The 27,733-nt window shown below is 39.6% G+C and overlaps 1 protein-coding gene across 6 annotated transcripts in view; it reads right to left on the bottom strand.

Annotated features, from left to right (window-relative positions):
* Nucleotides 1-27,733, bottom strand: part of MME (membrane metalloendopeptidase) — a 96,516-nt gene that overhangs the window by 35,453 nt on the left and 33,330 nt on the right. For all 6 annotated transcript variants that reach the window (XM_045812206.2, XM_045812233.2, XM_045812223.2 and 3 more), the window contains exons 4-16: nt 27,561-27,722; nt 26,513-26,593; nt 26,331-26,426; nt 26,080-26,198; nt 24,353-24,418; nt 13,799-13,933; nt 11,473-11,574; nt 9,516-9,652; nt 9,313-9,406; nt 8,028-8,156; nt 7,141-7,239; nt 4,562-4,642; nt 3,179-3,282 (exon numbers count right to left, since the gene is read on the bottom strand). In XM_045812206.2, coding sequence (XP_045668162.2) covers nt 3,179-3,282; nt 4,562-4,642; nt 7,141-7,239; nt 8,028-8,156; nt 9,313-9,406; nt 9,516-9,652; nt 11,473-11,574; nt 13,799-13,933; nt 24,353-24,418; nt 26,080-26,198; nt 26,331-26,426; nt 26,513-26,593; nt 27,561-27,722 — 1,405 coding nt within the window. The remainder of the gene's footprint in view (nt 1-3,178; nt 3,283-4,561; nt 4,643-7,140; nt 7,240-8,027; nt 8,157-9,312; nt 9,407-9,515; nt 9,653-11,472; nt 11,575-13,798; nt 13,934-24,352; nt 24,419-26,079; nt 26,199-26,330; nt 26,427-26,512; nt 26,594-27,560; nt 27,723-27,733) is intronic.

Raw genomic sequence — 27,733 nt, 5'->3', positions numbered from 1 at the left:
AGTAGATATCACTGTTGATGTCAGAGATGAGAGAAAGGGATTAGTCTGGGATGATGAGTTCCTGATTTCTGTCTTCATAGCAATAAGATGAAAGTTGCTGAAAATATGCAGAAATATGAGGATATGGGGAGAAAAATGATCAATTTTTGCCCAAAATGGTAAATGCTGTGTTTGTAGGGTCAATGGAAAACCTTCATAGAGGTGTTTCTTAAGTAGCTAGACATTTGGGTTTGAAGATCAGCAAACAAATCTGGGCCAGGTACAAATATTCAGTGGTCATAATGATGGTAGAAGATGCCAAGAAGCATACAAGTCAGCCCAGTGGGGGAAAAAAAAAAGGTCCAGAAGTTTACTATTTGGTTAATTGAATTAATTTAAATTAATTGCTGTCTTGAAAATTTAATGCATCATTTCTCTACAATACCTTACACTGCAAACCCTACATAATCAATAGCTTTTCTCACCTCTGTCCCATTGGTTGTGGGTGTGGAAACCTATTTCTCCTCAAGACCATGGGAGTGAGGACCTGAGTATCTGAAAATGTAATTCTCTGAGAGGTAACACGAACTACAAGCAAAGTAGTGGTAGTAGATGTTATCTGTCTGGACAGACGCAGTGAGGATTTGAACTTGGTGCTACATAAAAAGTAAGGAAAACATAGTGACTTTATTACTATTAACCAGGTACAAAACAGGTCCGAAACTGTCACTACAAGAAACCTTAAAAAATTCAAACTGTACAGTCCTAATGATTTGATGCGATCACTGTCAAAAGTGCTTCCAACATTTGGGAAAACAAAAAATAAATTTTAAACCTAAATTGCCAAATTAAAGCATCACCCTGTAAAATAAAAATTTCCCCAAATTAACAATGAACAGTATCATTAACAAAAAAGAGCTAACACTAACTCAGGGGTTCTCACTTGAAGTTGGGGGTTCCCCACCAGTATCTGGGTCCCCACCTACAGGCAAGTACATCACAAGGGAAAGTGGTAAAGCTGAGGGCTCAGTACTATTTCTAGTGCTCCTCAGGTGACTGTAATGTACAGTCTGAGTTTAGAACCCTCGTACTCAGTACACAGGCAGAAGGAGAAGGAAAAGAAACTAGCCTGGCATGGCACAGAGACCTTAGAAGCCATATTGCACTTGTGATTGACTATCCAGAAGCTCATGGGAAGGACCCAAAAAGCTCTACCGAGCTATGCACGCTACTGATGAAACATTTATTAAAATATTGTAAGGGCACTGGGGGTGGCTCACTCGGTTAAGCATCTGCCTTCGGCTCAGGTCATGATCTCCGGGTCCCACGATCAAGCCCCACATCGGGCTCCCCGCTCAGCAGGGTGTCTGCTTCTCTCCCTCTCCCTCTCCCTCTGCTGTTCCCGCTGCTCATGCTCTCTCTCTCTCAAATAAATAAATAAAATATTTAAAAAAATACTGTACACAGCTTTCACTTGTGATTATTGTAAGGGAGAGGCCTCAGGAGAAAATCAACACGTATGATGAAAGGGAATGAAAAATGCAAACTGTATTACAAAATGATTACAGAACTTTGGACTGCATTAACTTCAAAAGAAAACATCAAGTAATAATTCAACAACTATTTTTAAAATTATAAAACATTCCTCTGGTGTCTTATGGGCGCAGGTTATATTAGCTATTTTCGGAAACACTATCTGGCACTCTTTCTCTGTAGATATTTTACACGGTACTGACAATGATTAATTGTAAGCATATGTATTTTTAAAGAATGAAAATTTTTAGACTGGTAAGAAACTTTTCAGATTATAAATTTACCCACTGAATATTTTTTCTGGTGACTCTCTGTGGGTTTCTAGAAATAGGCTTTCACAACTGATTATAACACAAACCACACGCACCCATTCTCCTTCCTTCTTTGCTGGCTGGGACACGACATTCTCCAGCCTTTGCAGCCCTGTCTTTAGCAGCAGACAATACAACATTTGCCACAGTAGAAACCCTGAGGTCAGCAAATGAAATCAGTCTCTCTTTCAGGGTACCTGACGGATTCAAAATGCTCTGTAGGGAATAGAATGTATTGGCATTGGCACTGAGGAATTTTGTCCAACCTGTACTTGGTTTAACTGGGGACAGAACAGCCTACCATCGAACAGTCCCCTATCACTTTGTACCTTTCCCGGCACAACATTTCCTTTCTGGTAGTAGAGTTTATTATATCATGTCTTCCTTACCCTCTGCTGTGGTAATGTAATATAATTGAAGTTCACTTCGGTTTTCCTAGTTCCCAGTGATACCTGGATTTAGTCAGTGTTCTAAAATATTAGTTTACTAAATGAACAAATGAAAGAATAAATGAACACATGAATAAACCAAGCACCTCACTGGCACGTTATTCTGTCTGTTACCACACACATGAAGTTAGTATATTTATTTTTCATTTGCTCATTCACTCATTAATTCGGTTTTGACTGAAAACCTTCTATGTGTTCAGCACTGAGCTGAACACTGAAAAGGAATGGTAGCCCCTGTTCTCCAGGAGCTGAGAGCCCAGCAAGAAAAGGTCAGCATAAGCAGCTCTAGGGATTTAAGCGCCCAAATACACGTTGGTAAATACGTTAGCCACACCCGTTTAGTTGAAAACTAAAGATTAAACTAATATTAATGTTAATATGAAGTACGAATGCCACTAATAAGCAGAGATTAAGAACATTTGAAGGAGACTCCCATGATCTCGTATTTGGCTGCCACAAGGTTGAGGGTGTTACACGGAGCAGTCTAGGAACGGGCTGGGGCTGTGGGATGATGGCGCATAGAAAACAGGGGGGCTGCGGGTGCAAGACCATTCTCAGCACACCAGTGCGGCCTCACAGGAGGCTTGCAGGAGCCCTGGGCCATTTAGGTTAAGGCGTTCTTGAGAACCTTGTCCACAAACAGAGTGGAGAAAATAGGCAGTAAATGAGAGGAAACCAAGGAAATGGGGTAGCCTGAGGACACCTTAATAAAAAAATTTTAAATTTTCTTAAATCTTGGACCCATCTCGAATATGATAGCCTCAGACGCTCTTGGATGTACTCACTCTGTTGACGGACACTGTATGTTCTTAACAGTATTTGAAGTCGACTTCTTTCTCTTAACCCAACAACGAGAGGCACAAAGCCCCTTTCCTGAATGAACATCTAAGAAACGAATATACATACTCATCCTTGTCCACCTTTTCTCGGAGCTTCTTCAGCTGTTTATTTTGGCTGAACTGCAAGTTCTGAATTATGTTCTCAAAGTATTCATCTTCCTTGTAGTTCAACTATATTACATAAAAGATTTGGGGAAAATTAGTCAACATTTGTGCTAGCAGCATAGGAGATATGTTCTTAAACTGTATCAGTTAATAAAGTTAACAGAGAGCATTAAAACTTACCAAAGAAGGACTTAATTCTAATTAGCCTAGTTCTACACTACAGGTCACTGCCGCTCTAACTGAATCACTACTTTGGCCTCTTCCTCTGTAACTCATCAAATGAAGCCAAGTGTCGGACAAGCTTTCCTATATTGACATGAAGCCTTACAGGGCAGATGAGACAAGTATCCATTCTTAATTTAGCACCTCCTACGTATCAGGCACTGTTCTCAGCACTTTGTATATTACATGTTTTTAATCCTTATAATATTACGATGGGCCCTTATCACCATTTTAAAGCTGAAGAAACCAAGGCAGACAATTAAGTCACTTGCCCAAGTTAGTGAGTGGTGGAGCTGGGATGTGAACCCAAATAGTTGTCTGTGAGTCTTTGCTCTTAGCCACTAGACTCCTGAGACAAAGGCCCCCAAGACTCACATGCTGCAGCCTGTTCATTTACAAGAAACAGTCAAGCTTTTCTACAAATGGGAAGAGAGCAGAGGACACTGTGGTTTGCAAACCCCCATGGGAGGCCAGTAATCAACAGATTAGGAATCACTGCCATCCCCAGGTCTGGGCAAGGATCACCTTATTGTCACCAGGGTTTCAAAGCAGTTGCGGGGACCACAAGGTTAGCAACAGGACCCTCAGCTGGGTCTGAAATCAATAGTGTAGTGACTTGAATCGATTCTGTTCTCTTTTCATTGTTACATTACCAGAGGGGAATAAAATTGCTTCTGGTTTTGAAACAGTAGGTTTTTGTTTTGTTGTATTTCTTAAATACAGAGGCATGACCTGGTTTTTGTCCAGTGGAGGACTAACTGGAAACTGGAGGAAAACTGAAGACTTGACTTTTCAGGCCTGTACAAGATGAGATAAGGAGCCTGGGTGCCACCTGTTGCTCACCACTCTGACGTCTACCCCTTGATGCACTTCAAAGAACACCAGATTTCCCCACTACTCTTCAACAGAATATACGGAAACCAAAATAACAAAAACCAAATATGAACCAGGCTGATGAAACAAAAGGCTAAAACTAAAACATAGGTTTGGCTTCAGTGAAAAAGCTTTATGTAACAAGACCTTTGGCTTTAGGCTACTTCAGATAATTTCTGGCACCCCATAGCTAGAAATGATATTACCACCAGCCCCAGATATCATTTGCACAGTCTTTATAGAGACTTACCTCGAGGTATTCATTATTCAGTTTATTATCATTTGAAATAATGTCATCAGGATACCCAATTCTTTCTTTAATGGCTAAGGCCTACGAAAATTAAAACACTGAATGTAAGGGTGATGATATTATAACTTCCAAATGCAAACATTATAATTTGCCATATATAATAACAATTTAATAACTTGATCCATATTGCTTACAAAAATAGTATTTGACAATACTTAAATAGAGATCTTTGAAATGGCTTCTCCCTGGGGCTCAAAATAAACAAAAAACAGTTCTGAAATTTCGCTTCTAATACCCTATTCTCTTGGGGTGCCTGGGTGGCTCAGTTGTTAAGCGTCTGCCTTCGGCTCAGGGCGTGATCCCAGGGTCCTGGGATCAAGCCCCGCATCGGGGTCCCTGCACTGCTGGGAAGCCTGCTTCTTCCTCTCCCACTCCCCTGCTTGTGTTCCCTCTCTCGCTGGCTGTCTCTCTCTCTGTCAAATAAATAAATAAAATCTAAAATAATAATAATAATAATACCCTATTCTCATAGGCTCCAGCTTTTCCAAGAAAACCAAAATGAAAACTGACAAGTCACTGTTCCACATGTATTGTACTTCTATGAACTTTTTCTCTGAAAGGCTTTTTTCTTCAGTCCTATAGGAGGGGTAATATTTAGAGCTTCCATTCTAGCAGCTTATAATTATCTTTCCACTTCACTGAGTTGGCTGAGAAAACAGATATGGGCTTATAGGTTTCGTGTTAATATTCTTTCTGAATATTGAGTCCTGGAGTTTGTATGTTCTCTTTTGGTCTCCAAAGCCAGTGTACCTACCTTCCCACAGTTAAATGAATGGCATTACTTAAACAAGTAGAGAACAGGATTTTCCTTGTTATACCAGCTCATATTGACCACTTGCTTACCATCATTTCTAATTTTTATTTTCATTATTTTAGAATTGCTTACTTTTATTACTTCATTATTGCTACTTGTTTCCTATTATGATTTCTATTTCTATTTTTTAATTTCTCTCATTTTTCTCAAAGATATTTAACTTTTGATTCTATCATATTACATTGTTCTTAAATAATTTAATTACATTACAAATCTGTTTCATAAGCACAGGATTTCCGCAGCGGATCAGACAGGATATGTGTCAGTAAGCCAGTTTGGCCAAGTCCGTTTTCTTGTAGATTTCCACACCATTGCCCATTACAATCAGCCTCCTCTCGAAGGTTTTTTTATTTTCTAGAAGACGCTTCCCCAAAGAGTGTTCTAAGAGGCACAAACTCTATAGAAATAGGTCTACATAAAAAGGATTTATTGTCAAATACTTTGGGTAAATACTGTGAGGAAAACATTATGCAGGCATCTCTACTACAGTCTAAAATGTAATGAGTATTAGATATGATGCCTTAAAATCATACCTAGGAGCGTGTAACCTAGACTAAGGTGGGAGCAGGGAAGCCTTCCTACAGGAAGTAATTTCCTAAATTCTTTGAGCAAGGGACTCTTTTTTTTACGGAACTACTTATGTGTCCATTGGCTTGTGATACTACGTTGGGAAGTGACGATCGAGCACAATCCAGTTGGCTACATCAAACAGAGCCCGTCACGGAGAGCTAGAACATGAAGGGAGTAAATCCAGCCTGAACCTTTGAGGACCTAGTCAGTGATGGAAAGATAGGTATATTGGGGTGCCTAAATTCTAGACCTAACCCAACCACAGCTTTGGGATAGCTGAAAAACCTAGTCCTTTCACATGATTTAATCCTGGAAAAGAACTAGGCAGTGGAATTATCAGACTGTATGTGAATACTACTCCCAAAACATATACAGTTTCCACTGGACATGCTCCTTCTAGTTTTATATAGTTGTCAAGACAAAGGATCATAGTGAGTCCTAAGATTTCCTTAGACATCTGACACCTTTGCTCTTATGCAAGATATCAGAAGTCCCAATAACAGGTGTACAATGGGGGTAGATAGGAATAGTTATAAAAAAGGCTCCCTCAACATCTCTTTAACGGTAGATCACCATGTAAAACTCAAGTAATGCATCACCTTACCTTTGCTTGACAGAAATTTAGTATTTTTCTTCCTAGGTCATATAAAAATCTAAATAAGGCATGTTTTAAAAAATTGGGCTGGAAATCTGTGGTAAAAATTGAAAGGATATTTTTAGGCTTTGGTAGAGTCCTTTTGGATATGCTTTATAAAAAGAGGAAAAATATGAACCACTGATAGTATCTTTCAGATCTTTATTGCTAATACAACATTTTCCTCTTGTTTTCTGAAGAGTCCTTTAAAAAAAAAAAAGGAAAATTGGAGATCCTTTCAAAATTTTGAATTGAACATGGAGAGTAGGAGTTTCTGTTATCTCTTTGTAAAGAGATTAATAAAAGGTGAAAAATCATAGAAACAAATCTTTATCCATGAAAACTGCTCCTGGAAACACGACATCTTGAAGGAGATTGCTTTCATTTTATGCAATCTCTGAATTTTTTTTTCTGAACTTCCTTAAAAGTTCATCTTTTCTTGTAAAGAAATTGTTTAATAGTTAGCTCTGCCTCTTTAATGAATTAATTAATCGATTTCACCTTTTCCTCAGCTTTCTTTTTCGTTTCAGCGTCCATCCAAGTGAGGTCATCTAAAGTCTGAATAAAAACCTCGCGGATCTGTGCAATCAAGTCCTCAACCTAAAACCAAAGGAGCAGAAGACACATTTAGGACATGAATTAATTTTTTGTAACACAGATTTTTAAAAATAGGGCTATAAGCTGTCTTTATAGGACTCAATAATATGTTAATACATGCACACTGATAGATAAACTGTGACCTAAACAAATAGTATATGACCTAAACAAATGATATACGTGGATAATTATATTTTTAAAGGAACTTGCTACTACCACACTAGTGATTAAATAGGTCTTATATATACATTCATTAAAAAGTCATCTTTAGACTGTGATGGTTTCCATGATCATAAAAGAATTCACATAAAATAGTAACTGTCATCACTGTTAGTAATTCAATTAAGCAAGAAGTAGTATTTTGATAGTTTCTTTCACTTTAAGTTCCATTGTCTTCATTTCAATAACAATGAAAAATGGAGTACATTTTTTTTTTTTATATTTCAAATAACCCCTGATTTACTTTCAAAGTTTTTCAGAAAACACTAATTCTTGGTCAATCTTGCTAATAGGAGACTTTCCAAATGTCTCTATCATCAGAACACGTGCGTGGGTACTCGGAAAACACTGCTTCTGGAAAATGGACAATTGGTTTTGGACTTGACAATATTAAGATTAGAAACATAACCAGACCCTTGGGGGAGGAAGGGGGAGATTCACTGAGAAATAACAACAAATTATGATTCTGAGATTTTCTGCCAATTAATAAAACTTTAGCCAAATTATGAACTATCGTAATTGCGCTTCGATGCAAACAACTAACTGATAGAGTATCGTGCAGAAAACATTACCACGTGTTTACTCTCTCCAGCAAATGCTGCTTCCACGTACAGCCTTCCCACAGCATTTTCCATATTCCCATTGACATAGTTTGCACAACGTCTCCACGTTGCTGTTTCTGATGTTGTGCCATAAAGGGCCTGTGAGTAAGAGAAAGGAAATGGCATCTGACCACAAGTAGATGGCCACAGCAAAGGAGAACACACATTCCACAGGACTCTGTTCTTTATGTCCCCTAAGTTCTTGCAAATATTCATTGCTTCTCCTCACAAGGCATGTTGTCCTTGCCCATAACAAAATGTACTCCAACTGGACTGTTTACTTGTAAATAATTCGAAAACAAGGTATATTTTCGGTAGCATGTCCCAGCAGAACTTTTGGCTATTACGGGTGAATATCCTTCTAGACAGCTTTAGAAAACAACAACAGCAAAATGCTCCCCCCCCCCCAAAACCAAACAAAAAAATAGTAGTTCCAACTGCATAAGCAAAAACATGAAGTGATGTTCAATTTATGTAATGGGAGAAATCTGGTATACGAGAAAACACATTCCTGTTTTTTAATGTTTAAGCTGAACTTGCAGTACTTAGAACTGTATCTATATAAATTGAAGTACTAACGAGGGGGTTAACTGAAGTAAGGGAAATTGAGTGAGACACCATTTTTACATCCTTTAATTTTAAAAATCTGTCTACATTTTCTTTCAAAGGGTAAAAGCTAAAAATTTCAAATAAACAGTTATTTCCTTTCCATAACACCAACCAGTACATTTGCCAAAATGTCTCCTCCTTCTATCCCTCCTGCTCTCCTCCCTCACCATAGGACTACGAGGATGATTGTTTAAATAGTGAAGGTACAGCCTAACAAAAGGCCTACGGTTGTCCCCAGGCAGGTGTGCTCTCAAGGGATTGTCTGCATCAAGGTAGTCCTTCTGTCTGTATGGCTAGTGTGCTACAAGCACCTGCAAGTCAAATTAATTGAGATATATACCCTCGCAATTACTTTCAACACAACAAAAAACCAAGCCAGTTTTCTCTCACGAACTGCTCCAATAACCAAACGCATCTGCTTCCAGAGCAATTCAATCATGGTGCCAGACTAGACAATCATAGGATGGCAAAGCCCACGAAAGCTGGCTTTCCGAGGCAACACAGCCTAAATACGGGCGAAATAACCAACGCCTGGCATGTTGACTCTTGGCAAAGTTCACCACATTCTAGCAGTGTACATGGCAAGCCTTCATAACCGTGCATCTCTTTACGCTTTAAGTCTTAAGAAAAGAGATTTTTTCTTCACCTTGCGGAAAGCATTTCTGGACTCCTTGTAGGTTCGGCTGAGGCTGCTTACAAGATCCATTATGAACCGCCAGGACATTAAATTTTGAAGATCTCTGTATAAAAAAACCCACCACCCAGCAACAGAAAAGATGAGGCTGCAAAGCTTCTAAAGAGTGCTAGTAAATGTAAATTTTGAGGACAGAGGCACTCTGACATACCTACCTGGCAGAATATTTGGTAAGAATGAGCTTAAGTTTGGTTAAATATTCTGGAGCATAAACAACGACATCTTCCTCATTTGGAATATTAATATTCACAGTTGACATGATTTCATTTGTGAAATTTGACCAGCTGAATGGCTAGAAAAAAGCAGGCATAGAACATTCAGTAATTTTGGATTTCTCTTCTTGGTTCTAAGACTCAGTTACGGTTATGGAGTCAGACATGGTTAGGGTGTCAGTTGCGTCACTATGCAATTATCACAATGGTCAGTCTGATATTTGTTTGGAATTTTTCCTCCATTGTTTCAATCAGTTGTTGAATAAAAATTAGTTCTGTAGCACGATTATTTAAATAGCAACATTAAACCAACCATTTAAGAGCAAAAGCAAAGCTTCTAAGCATAGAGAATATACAGCTAGAAGTTTAGCTCAATGTCGTCCATCTTGGTCTAACTCACATAAAAAAAAAGGAATTTAGCTTTAAAAATAAGCTTCCCTGGGGCACCTGGGTGGCACAGCGGTTAAGCGTCTGCCTTCGGCTCAGGGCGTGATCCCAGCGTTCTGGGTTCGAGCCCCACATCAGGCTCCTCTGCTATGAGCCTGCTTCTTCCTCTCCCACTCCCCCTGCTTGTGTTCCCTCTCTCGCTGGCTGTCTCTATCTCTGTTAAATAAATAAATAAAATCTCTTTAAAAAAAAAAATAAGCTTCCTTGGTTTATGCAAAAGTTTAAATGGGTATAAAGTGTTTATCTTTTAAAAGTGGCTATAACAATCCATTCAAACACCGTAATACATCTCAGTGGAGACCCTGCTATAAACGAAAGCATACTATTGTCATAGGACAGGTACAGTAATGTTAGAGATACGACGCAAATGGTCCAATGGAGCCAAACGACACATTTGAAACTATCAATATTGGGTCTACAGGTGAGCAATTTTTACACTTTGGAGCTGCTAAAAGATGAAATCTTATCTTTTATTCTCTAAATGGGAATCGTGGTTATTCAACCAACAGTAGATATAAGGAAAAAACCACAGACATGGAGATTAGGCAAATCTTGCTGAAATGCCACATTTCAGTGTTCGAAAAGTTTATATATTTGTAAGTATATAAATATACTGATCACTTATTAAATATTAAGTGCTATATGCTTTTCTTGATTTTCTTTGGTGGTTTGGACCATTGCTTCAAAATGGATTTATGAAGCCCTTATCACATTAAACAGTTCTATGTGACAAATCCCTAACGATATGTCACGCCTTTACACAGTCTTTTTTTTTTTTTTAACTGTAATTAGAGCCAAAGAGAATTCTATCACTGAATGTGATAGTTTGTAGATTTTCCCATGGATCTTGCTTCATTTCCCAACCGTGTGCATCAACTAATCCACAAGGATACGTACATAGTCCCCAAAAGAGATGACTACATCCTCGCTACTGAATTACTACTATTTATAATGGAATTTATGAGACAGATTTTTCTTCTTATTTCTTTCTCTTTCTCCACCATTGCTCTGAACATCTCAATAGATGGCCTTGATGAGAATATAGCAAGTTTTATAAATAAATTATCCTTTTCAGGAGTTAAAAAGAAATCTAGTGATTTGATTATTTGACTGTCCAAGTCCAATGGCTATATAATCGTGTCTCAGAAGGATTTTCCATTTTAATATTTTCCAAACCCTTTGCTACGACGGTTTCTAGTATCATTGCACAGCTGCCTTGAAAGGAATTTTACCTCTGAAATTCACTCTAACTAAATATAATACAATGATTTCACAGAGGTCTGTTTTTTTTTCCGTTCTTGTCATGAAGTCAAATGGTTGGTGTCATCTAAATTCAATTTGAAGTTCCATTTATTTCAATAAATAAATAATCACTGAATTTTAACAAACTGTATTTCATTGTTATCATTTTAGAAATGGCACAATAACAGAGAACGTGAAACTTGCTACTTACCTTCCCATCGATCTCCAGTGAAAAGTTATTCTGGATCTGGGCTAACGTCATTTTGTTATAAAGAAGCATGGGGTCATTTCGATCTTCAGCCTTAGTCGTAGCCTATGGATTTAATTTTTGATCATTATTTTAGAACTAAGAATACATCAGAAAAACATAACTCTATATGAGGGAAAAAGAAATATGGAATAGGTACAATATAATTTAAGTTCTATTCTGTACAGTTGTTTTATGGTTAAGATAAATTCATATCAAAAAAGTGAAATTTAGGAGATTTTAAGTACATTCAGTAACAATCACCAAGATTTGGCACCATGTCAAGTATAAGATTCTTCAAAAATCTTTTTATACTTTGGCAATCGCTGAACCACACAGGCAGTGTCCAAGGGGCTCCTTCCTTCTAGGGTTCATGGTCAGCTCAGGTGTCTCTGTGATTGTTTTATATGGTAACTTTCTCAAATGCACTCATCTGCAATATACCTCTCAAATACTCTCTCCCACTTCCTCATTGCCACCATTCAGTAGCCCCGTTAAAATCCAGACGAGAAAAACAAAACAAAAAAACAAAAAAGCCACAATGATTTCTGCAAGAATTTAAAGCGAGTAAGAGCAAAAATTCCCAGTACACAGCTCAGTTATCTGAGGAGAGTGCTGACACCTTCTAGTTTTGCGACCGTCCTCCTATCCCGCCTAGCCAGTTTAGCATACTCTCTGCTCAACAGCATCCACTTTTATTTACTTATTTAATTATTTTTCCCTGAATCAAAAAAGAAATGCAATAACAACTCCCCAACTGGTGGCTGAAATAGGAAAAAGCAATTTTAAAGTCAGGAGAGACCAAAGGTAGAAGCTTAACATGGGAATTATTTCTTGATGACAATGGCTCCAGTTTCCCCTTTAGGTCACTTATTTATTCCCTAGTTAAACAATTATTTATTGAACATCTGAGTGGAATAATGAGCTGGATAATGCCAGAGATACATAGGTGATTCAAAGAAGACTAAGACCTCACCCCAACATGAGTCTAAGAGAGGAGAAAAAACACAGACACAAATCACTTTGAGGTAAGATACGCCTCGCAGAGAGCCAAGGCTAATCAAAGGAGAACATGGTCTGGGAAAGTGCGAGTGGTAGAAACCCAGGGCAAAAAAGTGTTCTCCTCTAACGCTTCCGTTTCCAGCAGCGAACCACATGTCACCCATCCAACCGCCATTCATCCAGTGGCGGCTCCAAGCACAGTCTGGTTCTGCTGGGAGATTGTCGGTTTCACGTAAGCTCCAGGGAAGCTAAAATTGCCCTCAAAGATCTTTAGTCTTCAAGATTCTGATGGCAGTGCCCAGCACCTGAGGACTCAGGAGCACAGACCGTCATCTGCAATGTCAGAGAGAGCTCTGTAGATTCCAGACTGAAACTGACCGTGGGTTTAATCAGTAACCTTGATGCCGCTGAGGCAGAGTTCACTCCTTGAGACTGTAGTCTCACTCTGTCAGAGGAACAGCAGACAAGAAAGTGCCAATTCAGACTCCATGGGTTCATCTGAAACTAGAGGACACTCAGGAAAACACCCCATGGCTTTGCTCTTCCTGTCAGATCCTCTGAGCCAGCCTGACAGTCACAACTCAGCCACGTTGTGAGGTCACATGGCGATGTTCAGGGACTAATATTAAGCAAAGGGATACTCAATCTCTGTGATCACCTTAAACTCTAAAATCAAACAAGGTAAAACCATGCACATCAAAACTAAAACAGCTTTGCTGAATAGTTAGCAACCACATGAGCCCTGAGTCGCAAGGGCATCTCAACAAGTCTTTGACTGCAAATAGTTAGGCTTTTGGTATAATCCACTTATAATAGGTAATTAAGTGTGTCTAGTTTAATATTTGTCAAACTTAGTAATGTCTCCTGGATGTCGGGAACCCAGTTTACTACAAAATTCTACAGTTTCAAAGGTCCTCTTAAAGTCAATGATTCATTCCTGAGCTATGCATTTTTACCAGTTGTTTAAAAAGTTGCACCTTTTACTTTACAATATGATAGGAGAAAAAAAGAAAAGAGTGGTAACATTGAGGCGCCTGGGTGGTTCAGTCGGTTGAGCATCTGCCTTCTGCTCGGGTCATGATCCCAGGGCCCGGAGATCCAGCCCCACGTGTCTCATATCTGGGGTTCCTGGCTCAGCAGGGAGTTTGCTTCTCCCTGCCTCTCCATCCCCCGCCCCCTGCCAAGCTTGTGCACGCTCTCACTCGCTCACTCTCTCAAATAAATAAAATCTTTAAAAAAAAAAAAGAGTGGTAACATTATTCAGTGTATTAGAGAAAATGTGTTTTACATTGGCAATTTCTTTTTCCAGTGCCATGACTATCTTCATTTCCAAAGAAAGCTGGTTTTCATCGATGGGCAGTCCTCTCTCCTTACGAATCAGTCTGGCCACAGAGATCATAAAATCCACATATGCCGTACAAGCCTGCGGGAAATAAAGAGCAATGAATTGCTGGAGAACACTCTAAATATTTATCACGGTAATTTAACTTAAAATTTATTTATTAATTTTTGGTAAAACTTAAAGCACAATAAAATAGAAGTCGTCTTCTAAATCCTAAAAGAAACGACCTGCACAACTTCTTAGAAAGTCATCATGTGTTTGGGTTAGAGCAGAACAAAAAAGTATTACCTTGAAAGTACTAAGTAATTTATCACCACTTGGTTTGGGAATTCTGTAATTTTCAATTTTAAATCGTTATTTTAAATTGTCTTACTAAGAATACAGTTGCAAAAACCTTTGATAAGCAATAGTATTTTTTCTTAAATAATAATAGATTCCTTTCCCGAATTCCATTTCTCGAGTTTTCACTGCTTATGTATATTTTATACATCTTTTTAAACTGTTCATGAAGAGATAACCACAAACTCACAGAATAGTATCAGAACATCTTTATATTTCTTCTGGCCAAGCAGTTGTTTTTGGTTTTTTTGTGTTTTGGAGTTGTTGTGGGGTTTTTTTCTTGTTGTTTTTTGTAAATGAGACTGTGTTCTCATGAGGTCCACAAACCTGGGAGTTTTTGTTAATTCTACAGCTGGCTCACATTAACATGTTAATGTAAAATTTCTAGATTTGGATATCAGCTCTTTTCTAAGGACCTAAATTCTTTCCGTTTTATCTTCCGTGCATTTTAACTTTGTGAGGGAAGCCATAAACTAGTTATATTACCAACCTTTTACAGAATATATAAGTGCCTTATTCAAATTCAAAAGAGTGGCATCAAACACCAGGAAATTGAATATCACTTCCATAAATTTCAACCATCGCTATTTAGCCATTATTATCCATCAGCAATTAAAATAAATTATGATCTCACCTTGTTATAATTTACTCAAAATTCAAGTTCCCAGCACCAGCGTAATGACAGACAACCACGACTGGGGAAGTCATGTCACACAAGGGCGGGATTAATGGGCACTTCTATGCCTCTAATACTCATTCCCGAGGCAAATACAAAGGAAGGTTAGACAGCGCTTAACACTGTAGTTTCAAGAGGGTTTTATACCCCTTACTCATTGATTATCAGTGAAAGGGGTCCACTTATATTCACTGTGAGTACGAAAGGAACAGCTGAGTTTACAGCAATTCATCAAGAGGCTCAAACATAAAACTTATAGGGAAATAAATATTTTAACAAGCAAGATGTGCAGGCATTATCAGTTTGAAAATCAAGAGGACAGCTTAAGGTAAGGTTTAGATACTGGCATTCCATGACCTTCAGTAAATGCTAGGTAAACAGTTCCCCCGGGGAGAGGGTTTCCCTTTTCACAGACACCCTGTAATGCTGCTGTTCCCAGCCAGCATCTCTATCCACGGATCTGCAACTCAATTGAACAAACTATTTTGAGCCTTGAGCCTGTATTAAAAAGCTAATCACTAAGGTGATAGGGATAAAAGGATGTTTTTATGTATACTCTCACCAAGACCATTCTCTTCCTATTAGAAGGGAATCATCATTCTTGTTTCACTTGGAAGTAAACAAGTATGTCTGAGTTCGTATCTCATGGGACCAACTATTCCAAACTACAAGCATGCAGTGTTTTGAATTAACTATATTTCAAATAATAGGAATTCATCTGCATTCAGTAGGGAATTACTACTATGAAGGAAACGGTAATTTGCATTTTCCAATATTGGTCCGCTGAGATTTTTGTTTTTTATTCTGTGGGATGCTTTTTTGTTAATGAGGTAAGAAAGCAATAACGAGAATGCTCTCCTGCACTTCCTCGACTCTGCAAACTGGTTCTACTCCAGTATCTTTACCTTTACAGATACATTTAAAGACTACAGAACTTGGCAAAAGGCAAGCTCAAGAACTTTGGATGGTGCTTCTAGTCTGCTGAGCAGGTAAAGTTTCTGAGAAAACTGGAAGCACAGGATATCAGCAGCTTCTGGGATGCTAGAATCTTTAATACAGCTACACGGAATACACTGCTTCCTCTAATGAGCTCCATTACCTGGCAACTATTCCAATGCGACTTATTAAAACATGGGTCTGAATATCTTGATTATCTTTCCTGGCTTCCAAATTTATGTAGTAGCTGTCAGAACCCAGGCTTACTCCTGCTGTTATATCCTTCTTACAAGATATGATTCTCTACCCTCAGGTTTTAATTTTCTTCCTTGAGATACTTTGTAGATATGAAATATGCCAAATGATAGTAATTGTCGTGATTTGGGGAGAAAGTAATCAACATATATTTTAACATTTAAATAGTAGGTTGGCTAGGATATTTTTAAAATTGAAATTCGATTTTTCTATTTTGTCACGGAGAGAGCAATTAGTTACTAGGACAAGGGACAGAGCCAACTATCTTGATAGTCCAAAGGTAGCCTTTGTTGAAGCCTTCATATGGTGAATCCTTTATGTGAAAAAGAACCCACCTAAATACCTATGTAGCCCTTCTTTTAAAAACAAAACATTGTAAATCCCAACTCCTATGAAAGCAGGTTCAAAGATGATCATTGGTTTACGTGGTTTTATGGTAAAATCTGTAGTAGCAGTTTTGTGAGGTTTAAATTACACGCCATCAATGAGATGATATTTACTAACACCCAAGACCATGAATTGTCACTCTAAATAGAACTATCTTCATTTTGCAGGACCAAGCAATGGTATTTATAAATTAGCTCTGTTCAGAAATTGGGCTTCTCCTGCTTGGAAAAAAAGCTGGTATTTGTTGGTTGCCCAAGAGAAAGATAGCAATGACATTTGACTATTGTCCTTTAAACCTTAGTATCTTTGTTTATGAATAACAGCAAGACCCAGAGATGAACAGATAGCTTTCCAGTTAGATTGGCTGACATTTGGGTATGGCAACCCCCTAAAGGTCAGGAGTTTCACTTCCAAAGATTCTGTTCCGGGACACCCAGCTCTTACCAATTTCCTGCATTCCCTTTCTAGGTAAGGCCTGTGGAGCATGAAGTGACTGAGAAGTCACAGAACTGTGCTATTCTTAGCCACTGATGCCCAGGGATTTTTAATAATGTCGCACAGAAAGTTTCCTGAAGGAACACACAGGGGACACCAAGCAGAAGATAGGTTTCCCATCAAAAAGGTCTGTTATTGGGCGCCTGGGTGGCTTAGTCGTTAAGCGTCTGCCTTCGGCTCAGGGCGTGATCCCAGGGTCCTGAGATCGAGCCCCATATTGGGCTCCCTGCCCCGCTGGGAGCCTGCTTCTTCCTCTCCCACTCCCCCTGCTTGTGTTCCCTCTCTCGCCGGCTGTCTCCCTCTCTGTCAAATAAAAAAATAAAATCTTTAAAATAAAAAAAAAAGTCTGTTTTTCCCCCCCAGTTTTAAACATCATTGTCAGGGAGCATGCAGCTGCCAGTACGTAGAGACTTGCTCCCCAAAGAGGGACTGCCGAAATACAGCATCACACAGCCATTCCTGGGGACCAGAACGCAGAAGGAGCCCCTGATCTGAGCAGGAGAAACACAGGAACAAGAGGATCCACTGTGGCCCAGCGTGGGGACTCTTTGGAGCTTTCATCAGATTATTAATGAGGAGAACCTTATTGTGTAACTTCTAAGGCTTATTGCACATGTTTGGGAAAGATGCATGTAGTTCTTTTTATAAACCAGATTCAATCCATCTCAAAAAATGCTCTTGTCAACACCATATAGCCAAGATGAGTCTTGTCATATTCACTAAGTCTCAAGTTTAAAAGCTCCTTTATGTTTTGTTAAATACAGATACCTGGGCCGGGTAAAACCTCCTGACTGTTAGTCACCTGGGGCAGAGAGGGGACAAAATGAGGTCAGTAGTTTCCCTCGTAGGATCTGTTTTATCAAGTCAGCCAAGCAGCAGCCAGAGTGATCTTTTTAAAAACCAAATCAAATTACATCTAAATTATCCACCCACCACTATCCCTAGTCACTCACCTTGTATCATATCACTTTGTTTTGTTTCCTGTATAACACTACTGTCTGCATTCGTCTTATTTCCCTATTTACTTGTTTCTTTGTTTTCTATCTCCTCCCATTAGAACATGAGTTCCAGGTGAACAAGGACCTTTTCTGCCTTGTTTCCTTGGTATTTCCACTGCCTAGAGAAGTATTTGTCCCATAGCAGAAGTTCAATAAATATCTACTGATTAAAAAATGAAGTTAAATTTTAAGTATACTAAGTTAAGTTTCCCTCACTTCCTGTGTCATCAGACTTTGAGTCTCAGCCCAAGTCTGGAACCGTTTCTCCCAGCTTGTATTTTGGATAAGTGGGCAAACAAAATCCTCTCTAGGTTTAACTGGGTTCCAGCTTGTCCCTGGCTCATCTAAAGGACTGCAGACCTCAGCCTGTGCTCCTTCCTTCTCTCCTGCTCTGCATTTTCTCTTATTCAGACACACAGACCCTGGATCATCTCTTTCTGGCTTCCAACCATCCTGGCCATGTTCCAAGTCCTCTATCCTTAACCCTCAAACACCTCCATTTTTTATAAACCCCCAGTTTTTCTAAGAGGATTCAATTTCTTCATGACTCTGAACTCTTTCTTCCCTGCCACGCTTCATAGCGCTCACTCTCTCCTGTAGTTCTCATTTCCAATTCCTGCCCCACCTCCTCCGGCTCTCATTTGCTAGACCAGTGGTCCCCTCACCTTTCTTTTAGCCCTAAAATGGTCTGTTTAAATAAACATCCTGTTGATGTACAAGCAAGTACAATAAATGGTTTGTCCTGAAGTATGTACATGCGAAGGGGTGGTTCCACAGAGCCCTGCCGTGACATACGCGAAGGGGTCTTAGGTTTGGAACCTGCTACTCTGGCTGATTCTACCTTCTCAGACGAACAGCATAAACATATCTATAGCCCAGTTATGCTCAAACATTTAAGGTTACTAACCTACGGATTTCTTTACAAAAGAGGACAAGGTAACAATTAGCCTTGATAATCAAAAGAGGCTAAGAAAGGGAAGCTTTGAAAACAATTCCAATTTATCCCCAAACAGAGAGTTCACAGACTCTTCTGAAAGTGAGTGATTGCTTAAGAAAATTTAGGCCATCATTCCTTTCAGTGAATCAATCCATATACAAGAGCTTTCTCACATAAGGCTGGTTCCATTGAAAAATTCCATGGATGGGATGATTATTTTTATGGGTACTGTGTATCTTTCCTATTGTTTTCCTTGCATGAAATTTATACCCTTGGAAGGGATAGAATTGTTTCAAAGCTCACTACTTCTGTCCTTTGACGTAGTAGTGTGTCATTCAAGTTAATCAGAGTGGGTTTCTACTGCTTACAATTAATGCTCTTAACTGACACATGGACCATTTAATCTCTGAGTTTAAGCAAGTCATTTTACTTCTTTGGGTCTCTATTTCCTCATTTGTAAGATAAGGGTTTGGACCAAATCCTCTAATGTCCCATTTAGCTGTTCAGGTCTATGCATGAGTAACCTTAATTATTAAGAAAATATATGATCCTGGGGCACCTGGGTGGCACAGTCCGTTAAGCATCTGACTCTTGGTTTCAGCTCAGGTCATGATCTCAGGGTCATGAGATCGAGCCCCATGTCAGGCTCTGTGCTCAGTGTGAGTCTGTTTGAGTTTCTCTCTCCTTCTGCTCCCCCCCCCCGCTCTCTCTTTCATACTCTCTCTCAAGTAAACAAACAAATCTTAAAAAAAAAAAAAAGAAAGAAAGAAAGAAAACATACGATCCTGTCATGTAAAAAATGTAAGAATATATATCACTGGCTTCTACTGCCTTAGTGCATGTTTCCTCTTTAAGAGAGAGGGAAAGTACAGAAAACAAAAAGGAACAGAGGTGTTTAAGTTTAGAACAATAACCAGAGAAATACAATATGCATTTCTCAAAAAATAAACTTAAAACTGCCCGAATAAAAGCACATAATAATTTTGAAAGGCAGGAAGGTCTTTCGACAAGCGAAAAATAGGTTTTGTCTTTGAGGAAGAAGGTGAGAAGTAGTTCTTGAAAAAAAAATGCGTCATCTATTTTCATTACTTAGTGGTGGAACAACACAAGGCACTCTACTGTTTTGAATGCCATACAATGATGACAACACAAAAATTCCATTCGGAGGGTATCAAAAGCAAAAAAACAAAAACAAACAAAAAACCAACACCAAAATCCAAAACACAACAAACAAACAAACAAACAAAACCCACGCTTCCAGGAAGCAGAATGGGCTTTCTTAGTAAGTGTACTGTTTCCATTGTTCATAAGAAGTTTGGCTTAGGGGGCGCCTGGGTGGCACAGCGGTTAGGCGTCTGCCTTCGGCTCAGGGCGTGATCCCGGCGTTGTGGGATCGAGCCCCACATCAGGCTCCTCCGCTGTGAGCCTGCTTCTTCCTCTCCCACTCCCCCTGCTTGTGTTCCCTCTCTCGCTGGCTGTCCTATCTCTGTCGAATAAATAAATAAAATCTTTTTAAAAAAAAAAGAAGAAGTTTGGCTTAGGGTTATGGAGGCAGACTCCCTGAATGAGCTGGATATACCTGAAAGAGGGGTCAAGGAGGACCTGGGGAAACGGGCTTAGGCAATGATTTGATCAAGATCTATGATTAGGGTCCTTTTGATCAGAGGGGGTGTGACCCTCCCTCGTCCCAGCCCCTAAAATATCTGCAGAACCAGACTCCACAGTAGAGTTTGAAAATCACTAGCTAGAGTGACAGGCAAAGAAGCCGGGCTTCTGTAGTCAAAGATGGAACGCCTTTCTTGGTGAAAAGTTGGTGACCTCACGTTATTCCTCAAAACTTCTCTTGGTTATTTCCAATAAAATAATGTGGAGTGCAAAAGTACAGAACCCACTGAACGTGTGAATACATCTCAGGCAAACTGAATGTAGCAGAGAAAGAACTGGAGATTAAAATGAAGAAAAGGGATACGCGGTTTGTAAGATGTGTGGGAGATGCGTAGGAAATACAGCCCATCAGCTACTGGTGGTCTAGAGCTCACCCTTACCCCCAAATCAAGGTGAGGAACTAGGAGGGACCTCAAAGAGATTGGGTGCTTCTGCCTTCCTTTTCTTTCCTCTCTTCCCTGTCATCTTCCCTTTCAACTATTCATCTCCTAATTCATTTAGTATTCATTTGATAATTCATAAGGGTCAGAATCCCACCTGGATACCAGAAATCAAGCAAAGAATAACTGAAACCTGCCACTGTTCCCACTAATTTTACAGTTTCCTAAGGGAGAAAAAATGACCTTAAATAAAAAGTATCCAGAAACCCATGCAATATGGGAACATAAAGGTATCTTCATCTAGTTAAAAGTTCCAGGGAAGGCCTTCATGAGGAAATATAATTTAAATGTCAATTTAAAAGGTGAGGAGAAAGGAAGGGGGCTGGGCAGGTGGTAGCTGGTGTGGAATGTTCCAGACAAAGGGAACAGCACATATAAAAGCCTGTAAGGGAGAACATCAATGCGGACCAGTGATACACTGATATTAAGACGTCTTCCAGCTTTCTGACTTTTCCACTAGTTGTCATTTTGTTAGCCTATCCTTTTCGCCATTTTTTTTTTTCATGAAGCAATACAACACTGAGGAAAAAGTATTGAAGGGGGTTAACCTTTTTCAGAGATAGCGAGGAAGTGGGAAACTAGAATTAACTTTTTACCTGATAGCTGGTTAGGGATGCAGAACAGAAACCAAGTGAGGGATTACAGGTGAAAGTGACTGGGAGAGAGGAGCAAATATCACGGGGGCAATAAGAAAAAACTGGAATTTCTTCCGTGGCCACACATAGTCTCCCTCTTCCCCCTGCCACTTTCCTCTCCCCAAATAACAGATTTTAAAAGAGGGGAAGGGTCCAGAAATAGTGTAGTAATTAACTATTTCCAGGAGGACTGTTAGAATTTATCCCCTATGCCAAGTCCCTTCAGCTGGTTGCCTGGAGCTGGAGCACTGAGCTGAGAAGTATTCCAGGGACTGAAGTCAGCAGGAAAGGGCACAGTGACCAATAGCCCTATTTCTGGAAGCGGGGTGAGGCAGCAAGCATGCTGTGTGTTTGCGAGCCTAATCCAGATCCCCGAAGGGCACCTAACTTGAACTGAGGACTTCCAGGCTGTACATGCCAGTGCTGCTGGGTTTTCTCTATCACTTGCTCATGTAAAGAACCCCACTAGTTTAAAGTACTGTTCTTACGAAGTTGGGATGATGTAATGGAAGGAGCGATAGATAGGGACGAAAGTTCTAGCTCTGGTTCTACTATTGCTTATCTGAGTGTCCTAGGGCAAACCTCAGAACCTCAGATTTCTCTCCCGTGAACTTTGTAAATATATTACTCATTCCAGATTTGATCACCAATGTGTTGTTTGACTATAAATATAGTATTTCCCAGAGCAGCAGATGCAAACTGTGGCAGGACTGCTAACCGCCTTTGGTGTCCAAGATCCCCTTCTTCCTTTCCTCCCCCTCAGCGAAATTTTAAAGAGGCACATACACGGCCACCCAGCTGAAGGCTGCATTTCCCAGTCCCCTTGATCTTTAGTTGTAACCACCTGACGATGTGCTAAGCAATGGAACGTATGCAAATTCTGCATCCCTTACGTAGAGAGAAATCTCCGCTTTTTCCTTTGGCGTGAATAGTGAACAGAGCATTGGTGAACCAACTCTACCCAACTAGACCAGTATCAAACACGAGAAGAGGTGGATGTTCGAGCAGTAAAGTGGTCAAAGAGCTTCCTTCCTCGCCTGGGCTGCCTGCCTCCTCCTGTACTTTCACGGGAGGTAGAAATAAGCTTCTCTCTGGTGGAGCGTCGCTATTTTTAGGTCTCTCTGTTACTGTAGCTTAGCCAGGACCCGACTAACTTACAAACTCAAGGGCATACAGGGACCAGGAAGCCAACATAAGTTAAGCAAACAATCAGCAGCGTCCAACTGCTACCACAGGGGAATGCAGGCCGACGGCTTCTAATCCTCATTTATCAAGGAATCTGGATTCTCAAGTAAAATCTACAATTAAAAAAAAATTGGCTACTAATCCAGAATTTAAAAACACAACAAAACCGCAGGTTAAACAAAAATGCCTCTATGTAGACTCGAACCTATGACGGCCAGTGTGCGACCTGTTCTAGATGATGAGACAGAGCTGAATATAAAATGCACGAAGACACCCTCATCTTAACACAGCTTTTTTGGGGGGGGGATATAAACTTTATCACATTAAATGTATGCACTGCCTGCCAGGTCGTCCTTGATATCAGAGATGTTAAAGTACAAAAAACCACATATTTTTAGGATTGGAAAAATCTGATGCTTTTAGGGCACAATCTTAAACATGAAAAACATTCCAGTTGATGATGACAATGTAATATAATGAGTCAAAAATGCCTCAATCACCCTCAACTCTGCAATAGGAAGTAGCTTGAAAAGCCTATAATAGCTGCAACCCACACAGTAACTAGATTATCATGAACTCAAATACCCCACCTCCGTTTGACTGTCTGTGCTACTAATTGGGGTCTTTTACAATCTATCTTTTCCTTCATTTCAATGTTGGGTAGCCACTCAAAAAGATACTTTACAGTGAATTTAGTCCATGTCATTTGAACTTAATAATTAGGCAAAATAAATTTTGGCATAAACATACCTAGCTAATCATTTTGGTGAAGCGGTAAGTTCAGCCACACCAGTACATTGTAACCCATCAGGATCATCAGAAGGAAACTTAACTTACTTCTGAGTTACGAAACAATCACGAGGAAAACATTTATAGAACTAGCATCTTTCACAAGCATCTGATAATCCATCACATGGCTGAGTTCATCCTGTGTTGTTTGTTACATCACTCAGCACAGGCACACGGACACAGTGTTAGCGCAGGAAGGCTGTGACACATTATGGAACACCCCAGGACGTCCAGCAGTTCTGTGGCTAGGATGCCCCTGGGCTCACGGACCCGTGTTAGAGTCAGAAGGTGGCCGCAAAGGTTGGTCTGAACCCGAAGCTCCTACCTAGGTAGTTCCCTAAAAGTCCCATGCCAAAGCTCTGAAAGGGTACTGTGCGGAGTAGGAAGCCTCACCGCGGACCACTCCCGGATCCTTGTTGGCATCGCCCTAGACCATGATTCATCTGTTCAGTTTCTAAATGACTCAATTTATAGAGGAAATGAAACACTTAAAATTCACTTTTCAAAATGGGTCATCTGACTTCACGAGTAAGAATCGAGACACACATCAGGAACTTCAAGTTTCCTTATTTCTCAAAGACTTTCATTCATTGCGCTGAGAATATTCATTCAAAGGAAGCTCACTGTCATGTGTAATAGTAAGTATCTGCTCTGAGTGAAGAATACAGAGGGTTAAGTTTAAATCTGGCCTTAAGTCTTTTTCATTATTTATAAGTTTACACCAATTGTTTCTGCAGTTTTATGTTCCTGTTTGGTCGTTTACCTCTTCATATACTCCAGTGCAGTCATAGTAGTCTCTGGAAGGGAGGCCAAGTCGAGGCTGGTCAATCTATAAAAGATATAGAAAGAAGAAAATAAACCGTTCAGTTGATCTGGGACAGGTGGACAACATCTCAGCATGTCTATCTACGTACGAACAAGATCCTAGTGTTCTTGCTGTTTATAAGGGTAACAATCAGACAATGAGTGAATACAAATTAGGCAATGGTTTCCACACCACTTGGAAGTATTACACTGATGGTAGTTAGGTAATCTGGAAGATTATGCTGCAGGTATTAGAGAAAAACCAAAGAAAACTTGAATGAAAATACACCGGGAAGGACTTTTTAATGCAAAACGGAAGAGGCAGGTGGACAAAAACATGTTAGAATCTAGGACTTGGAAGTTTCTAAATTACAGTTTGGCTTCCTGAGATCCTAATATGGTCTCCTGGGGGACATTCTCTTCTACGCTCACCCTTTATGGAGATAGAAAAAACAGAAAAGTGGAAACCCCTATGGTAACTAGAACTGTTTGGCTAGGGGAAATCTTGCCGGAGATTTTATTCTTGACATTCCCTACCCTAGGGGGCTAGAGGAGGCTCCTCCTCGGTTCTCTCCTGCTCTGCTCGGATCCTGGCAGCTGGGTGTGTGAAAGAGGAAACGAGGCTCTGCTCTGGTGTGTCTGGTCCACTGTCTTCCAGTGAAAGCCACCTGGACGCACTCGCAGCTCTGTGAGATTGCTTCCTACGAACTGCATGATTAGATGGGTACGGGGCAAACGAGAGCGTGGACTGGTTAGAGTGAGAAAGCCAGCTGCTGTAAAGAGCCCAGGACTATACGGAAGAAACAGAACCCAGAGGATTGGTATGGAAAGAGCCAGAAGGTGTCACCACAGGTAGGGCTCAGCCCCTTTTCCAACCTCCAAACTCCCCCTAGGAAATCTCTTCATTGTGATCATGAGGCATGCTGGCACTTAAGAGCCAGATGAGTGAATTCTGGAAAGAGAAAGGGGTCCACTGTAGAAGAGAGCTGGGTTCAATCCCTTTCATGATTTTGATAAAAATGGCCATAAAGATCTATGCAATAGTGACATAAATATGAATCTGTGACTTGCAAATTTTGGGGTACTTTCTTTTACAGGAGACCAAATAGAAGCTCTGTAAGTGTTTTAGTCCATTCCAAACATAACTCATTAAGTATTAATCTCATCCTGGTGGCACCTTAAGTCAACCTAAATGAATAGCTTACATGAGAAAAAAATCTAACAAATCCATTTAAAAAAAAATACTTTATTTACTTTCATTGAAAAAAGAGTTCAGATATTCTTTAGTAACCACCAAAATTGTATTCAAAAACCCTTTCCATGTTCTTTTTGGGAGCAATTAGAAATTTTTGGTTTCTAGATTTGCAATACCTATGTAAACCAAACCATGCTCCTTTCATAAACACACAAAGAAATCCGGTGCTTTTTCTAAATAAGAGGACCTTTCATTTCTTGGTATGTATACCTACGGTAGCAGAAGGGAGAGATGAATGTCTAAAACACCGCATTAAGAAAATACTTTCAAAATTGGGAATCCAGGTATCAGGGACAGAGCACGAATTTATTACTATCCTGCTCATGCAATTCAAATGAGAATATGCATTATTTCTAAATATCAATAACAACGTGTGTAGACGTTTTCTTACAATTTAAAGATAACTTTGGCTGTCGGCCACACAAACTTACATGAATTATATGGTTCATAGAGTTCTTATCGTCAGTGCCAACAAAAAAATTAAGAATGACTTTTTTCCCATATTTAGAATTCAGTTGTGCAATAGATTTCTCAGCTGTCCAAGAAATACCTAAAGCAACGAAAGGTGAAGTATACTTTTAGAAGCTTTAGTGCATTAATATGATATGATAATAACACAGATTTTATGTGGAAATTATTTTTTTAAAAAAGTAAAACATTAAAAAAAAACATATTTTTTTACCATATGTTTGCTCCCAGTTTTCTGTTGCTACTGGCCAATCGTATATATCTGGTAACAGACTGAGAAGAGGTTTTCCATCTCTACTATCAATGGCAGCTTTTGGAAACAATGAAAAGAAATTCATTACGAAGCCTTTGCATATTGTGGCACACTGTTAATGAAATAAAATGGAGAGCACTTACTTTCATTTATACAAGATCTGTACAATGTTTTTGCTTTCTGCACTGCTACTATATCTTCAGTTTTGGGTTCCTGAAGAACATCTGAAATAGAGCATTTAATAAAACACATCAATATAACTGCTCATTTGCAGCTGTAATTAACATTTGCAATGCAGGTTCAGGGAAAAGGCTTGTTTTTGTGTATGTATGTTCACTCCCTCCCCGTTCTAAACCCTATAGGAAAAGCTAAACCCCTTGCAAGATCATTATTCCTAGTGCAGAACTGGGAGCTGATGTCGTTAGCCGAGGTAGATGAAAGTCTTTCTGCCGAGATTATCTTTTTTGTGAACAGTGATGTGTACTGCTCCGCCATACATAAGTTACTTTTTTTGAAATTGAGATTAAAAAGAAATAATAATGCAGAGGAATATGGAATTTAATATGATAGTCTTCTTGACGGCTGGAAATGATTACCTTGTGTGATTGTACTGTTCAGGCTCCAAATAACTTGACTGACTTATTCTACTTGTTTGGATGTCTGAAAATAGCAAAAATTGTGTTTCTACAAAGTAACTTCTAGATGAGGGGAACAGAAGACGGAGGATAGCAGAAGACTAGACAAGACTTCCTCAACTTCCCGGGGAGAGTGTCTTATCTGGGTTACAATAAATATACCTACTCTGGGATGCAAATGTCAGTAACATCTTCAACACAGTAATGAAGTCAATCTTGGCTTCAGTCCAGCGCCAGAGGGAAAAACAATGGAGGTGGTGCTTAGTGGCAATCAGTTAATTTCTTACTATGTGAAATGACATAAAGATGCCACCTCTAGGGACGACAGAGCTTTATCGTACGTGTACCCACACATGGAAGCAGGAATGCTGAGATGCCAACATATGCATTTCAGTGCTACCGCCCTCAGAGTGACTTAGTGGTGAGCGGCAAAACTTGGAGGGATTATCGCCTTTAATCTTCTGTGACATTCTCCGTAATGGCTAAGAGTTGTATCTTTTAAAAATGGATATATTAAGAGAGAAATCTTTGATGCATAGACACAAACTCCACTAACCTTTCAAAACGACTTCTAGTTCATCTCTTAAAATGTCAAAGTTACTGTAACGGGAGCTGGTCTCAGGAATGACGTTGCGTTTCAACCAGCCTCCACAGGCATATTTAAAAAAGTCTGTACAAGGCTCAGCAGTAGCATCCATGTTCTGGATCAGTCGAGCGGCTGAAAGACCA

Source organism: Ursus americanus, chromosome 20 (assembly GCF_024610735.1).
Source record: "Ursus americanus isolate L20-20 chromosome 20, mUrsAme1.1.p, whole genome shotgun sequence".
NCBI lineage: Eukaryota > Metazoa > Chordata > Mammalia > Carnivora > Ursidae > Ursus > Ursus americanus.
The sequence above is the reverse complement of the archived record's forward strand: the minus strand, read 5'-3'. Positions and strand labels throughout refer to the sequence as shown.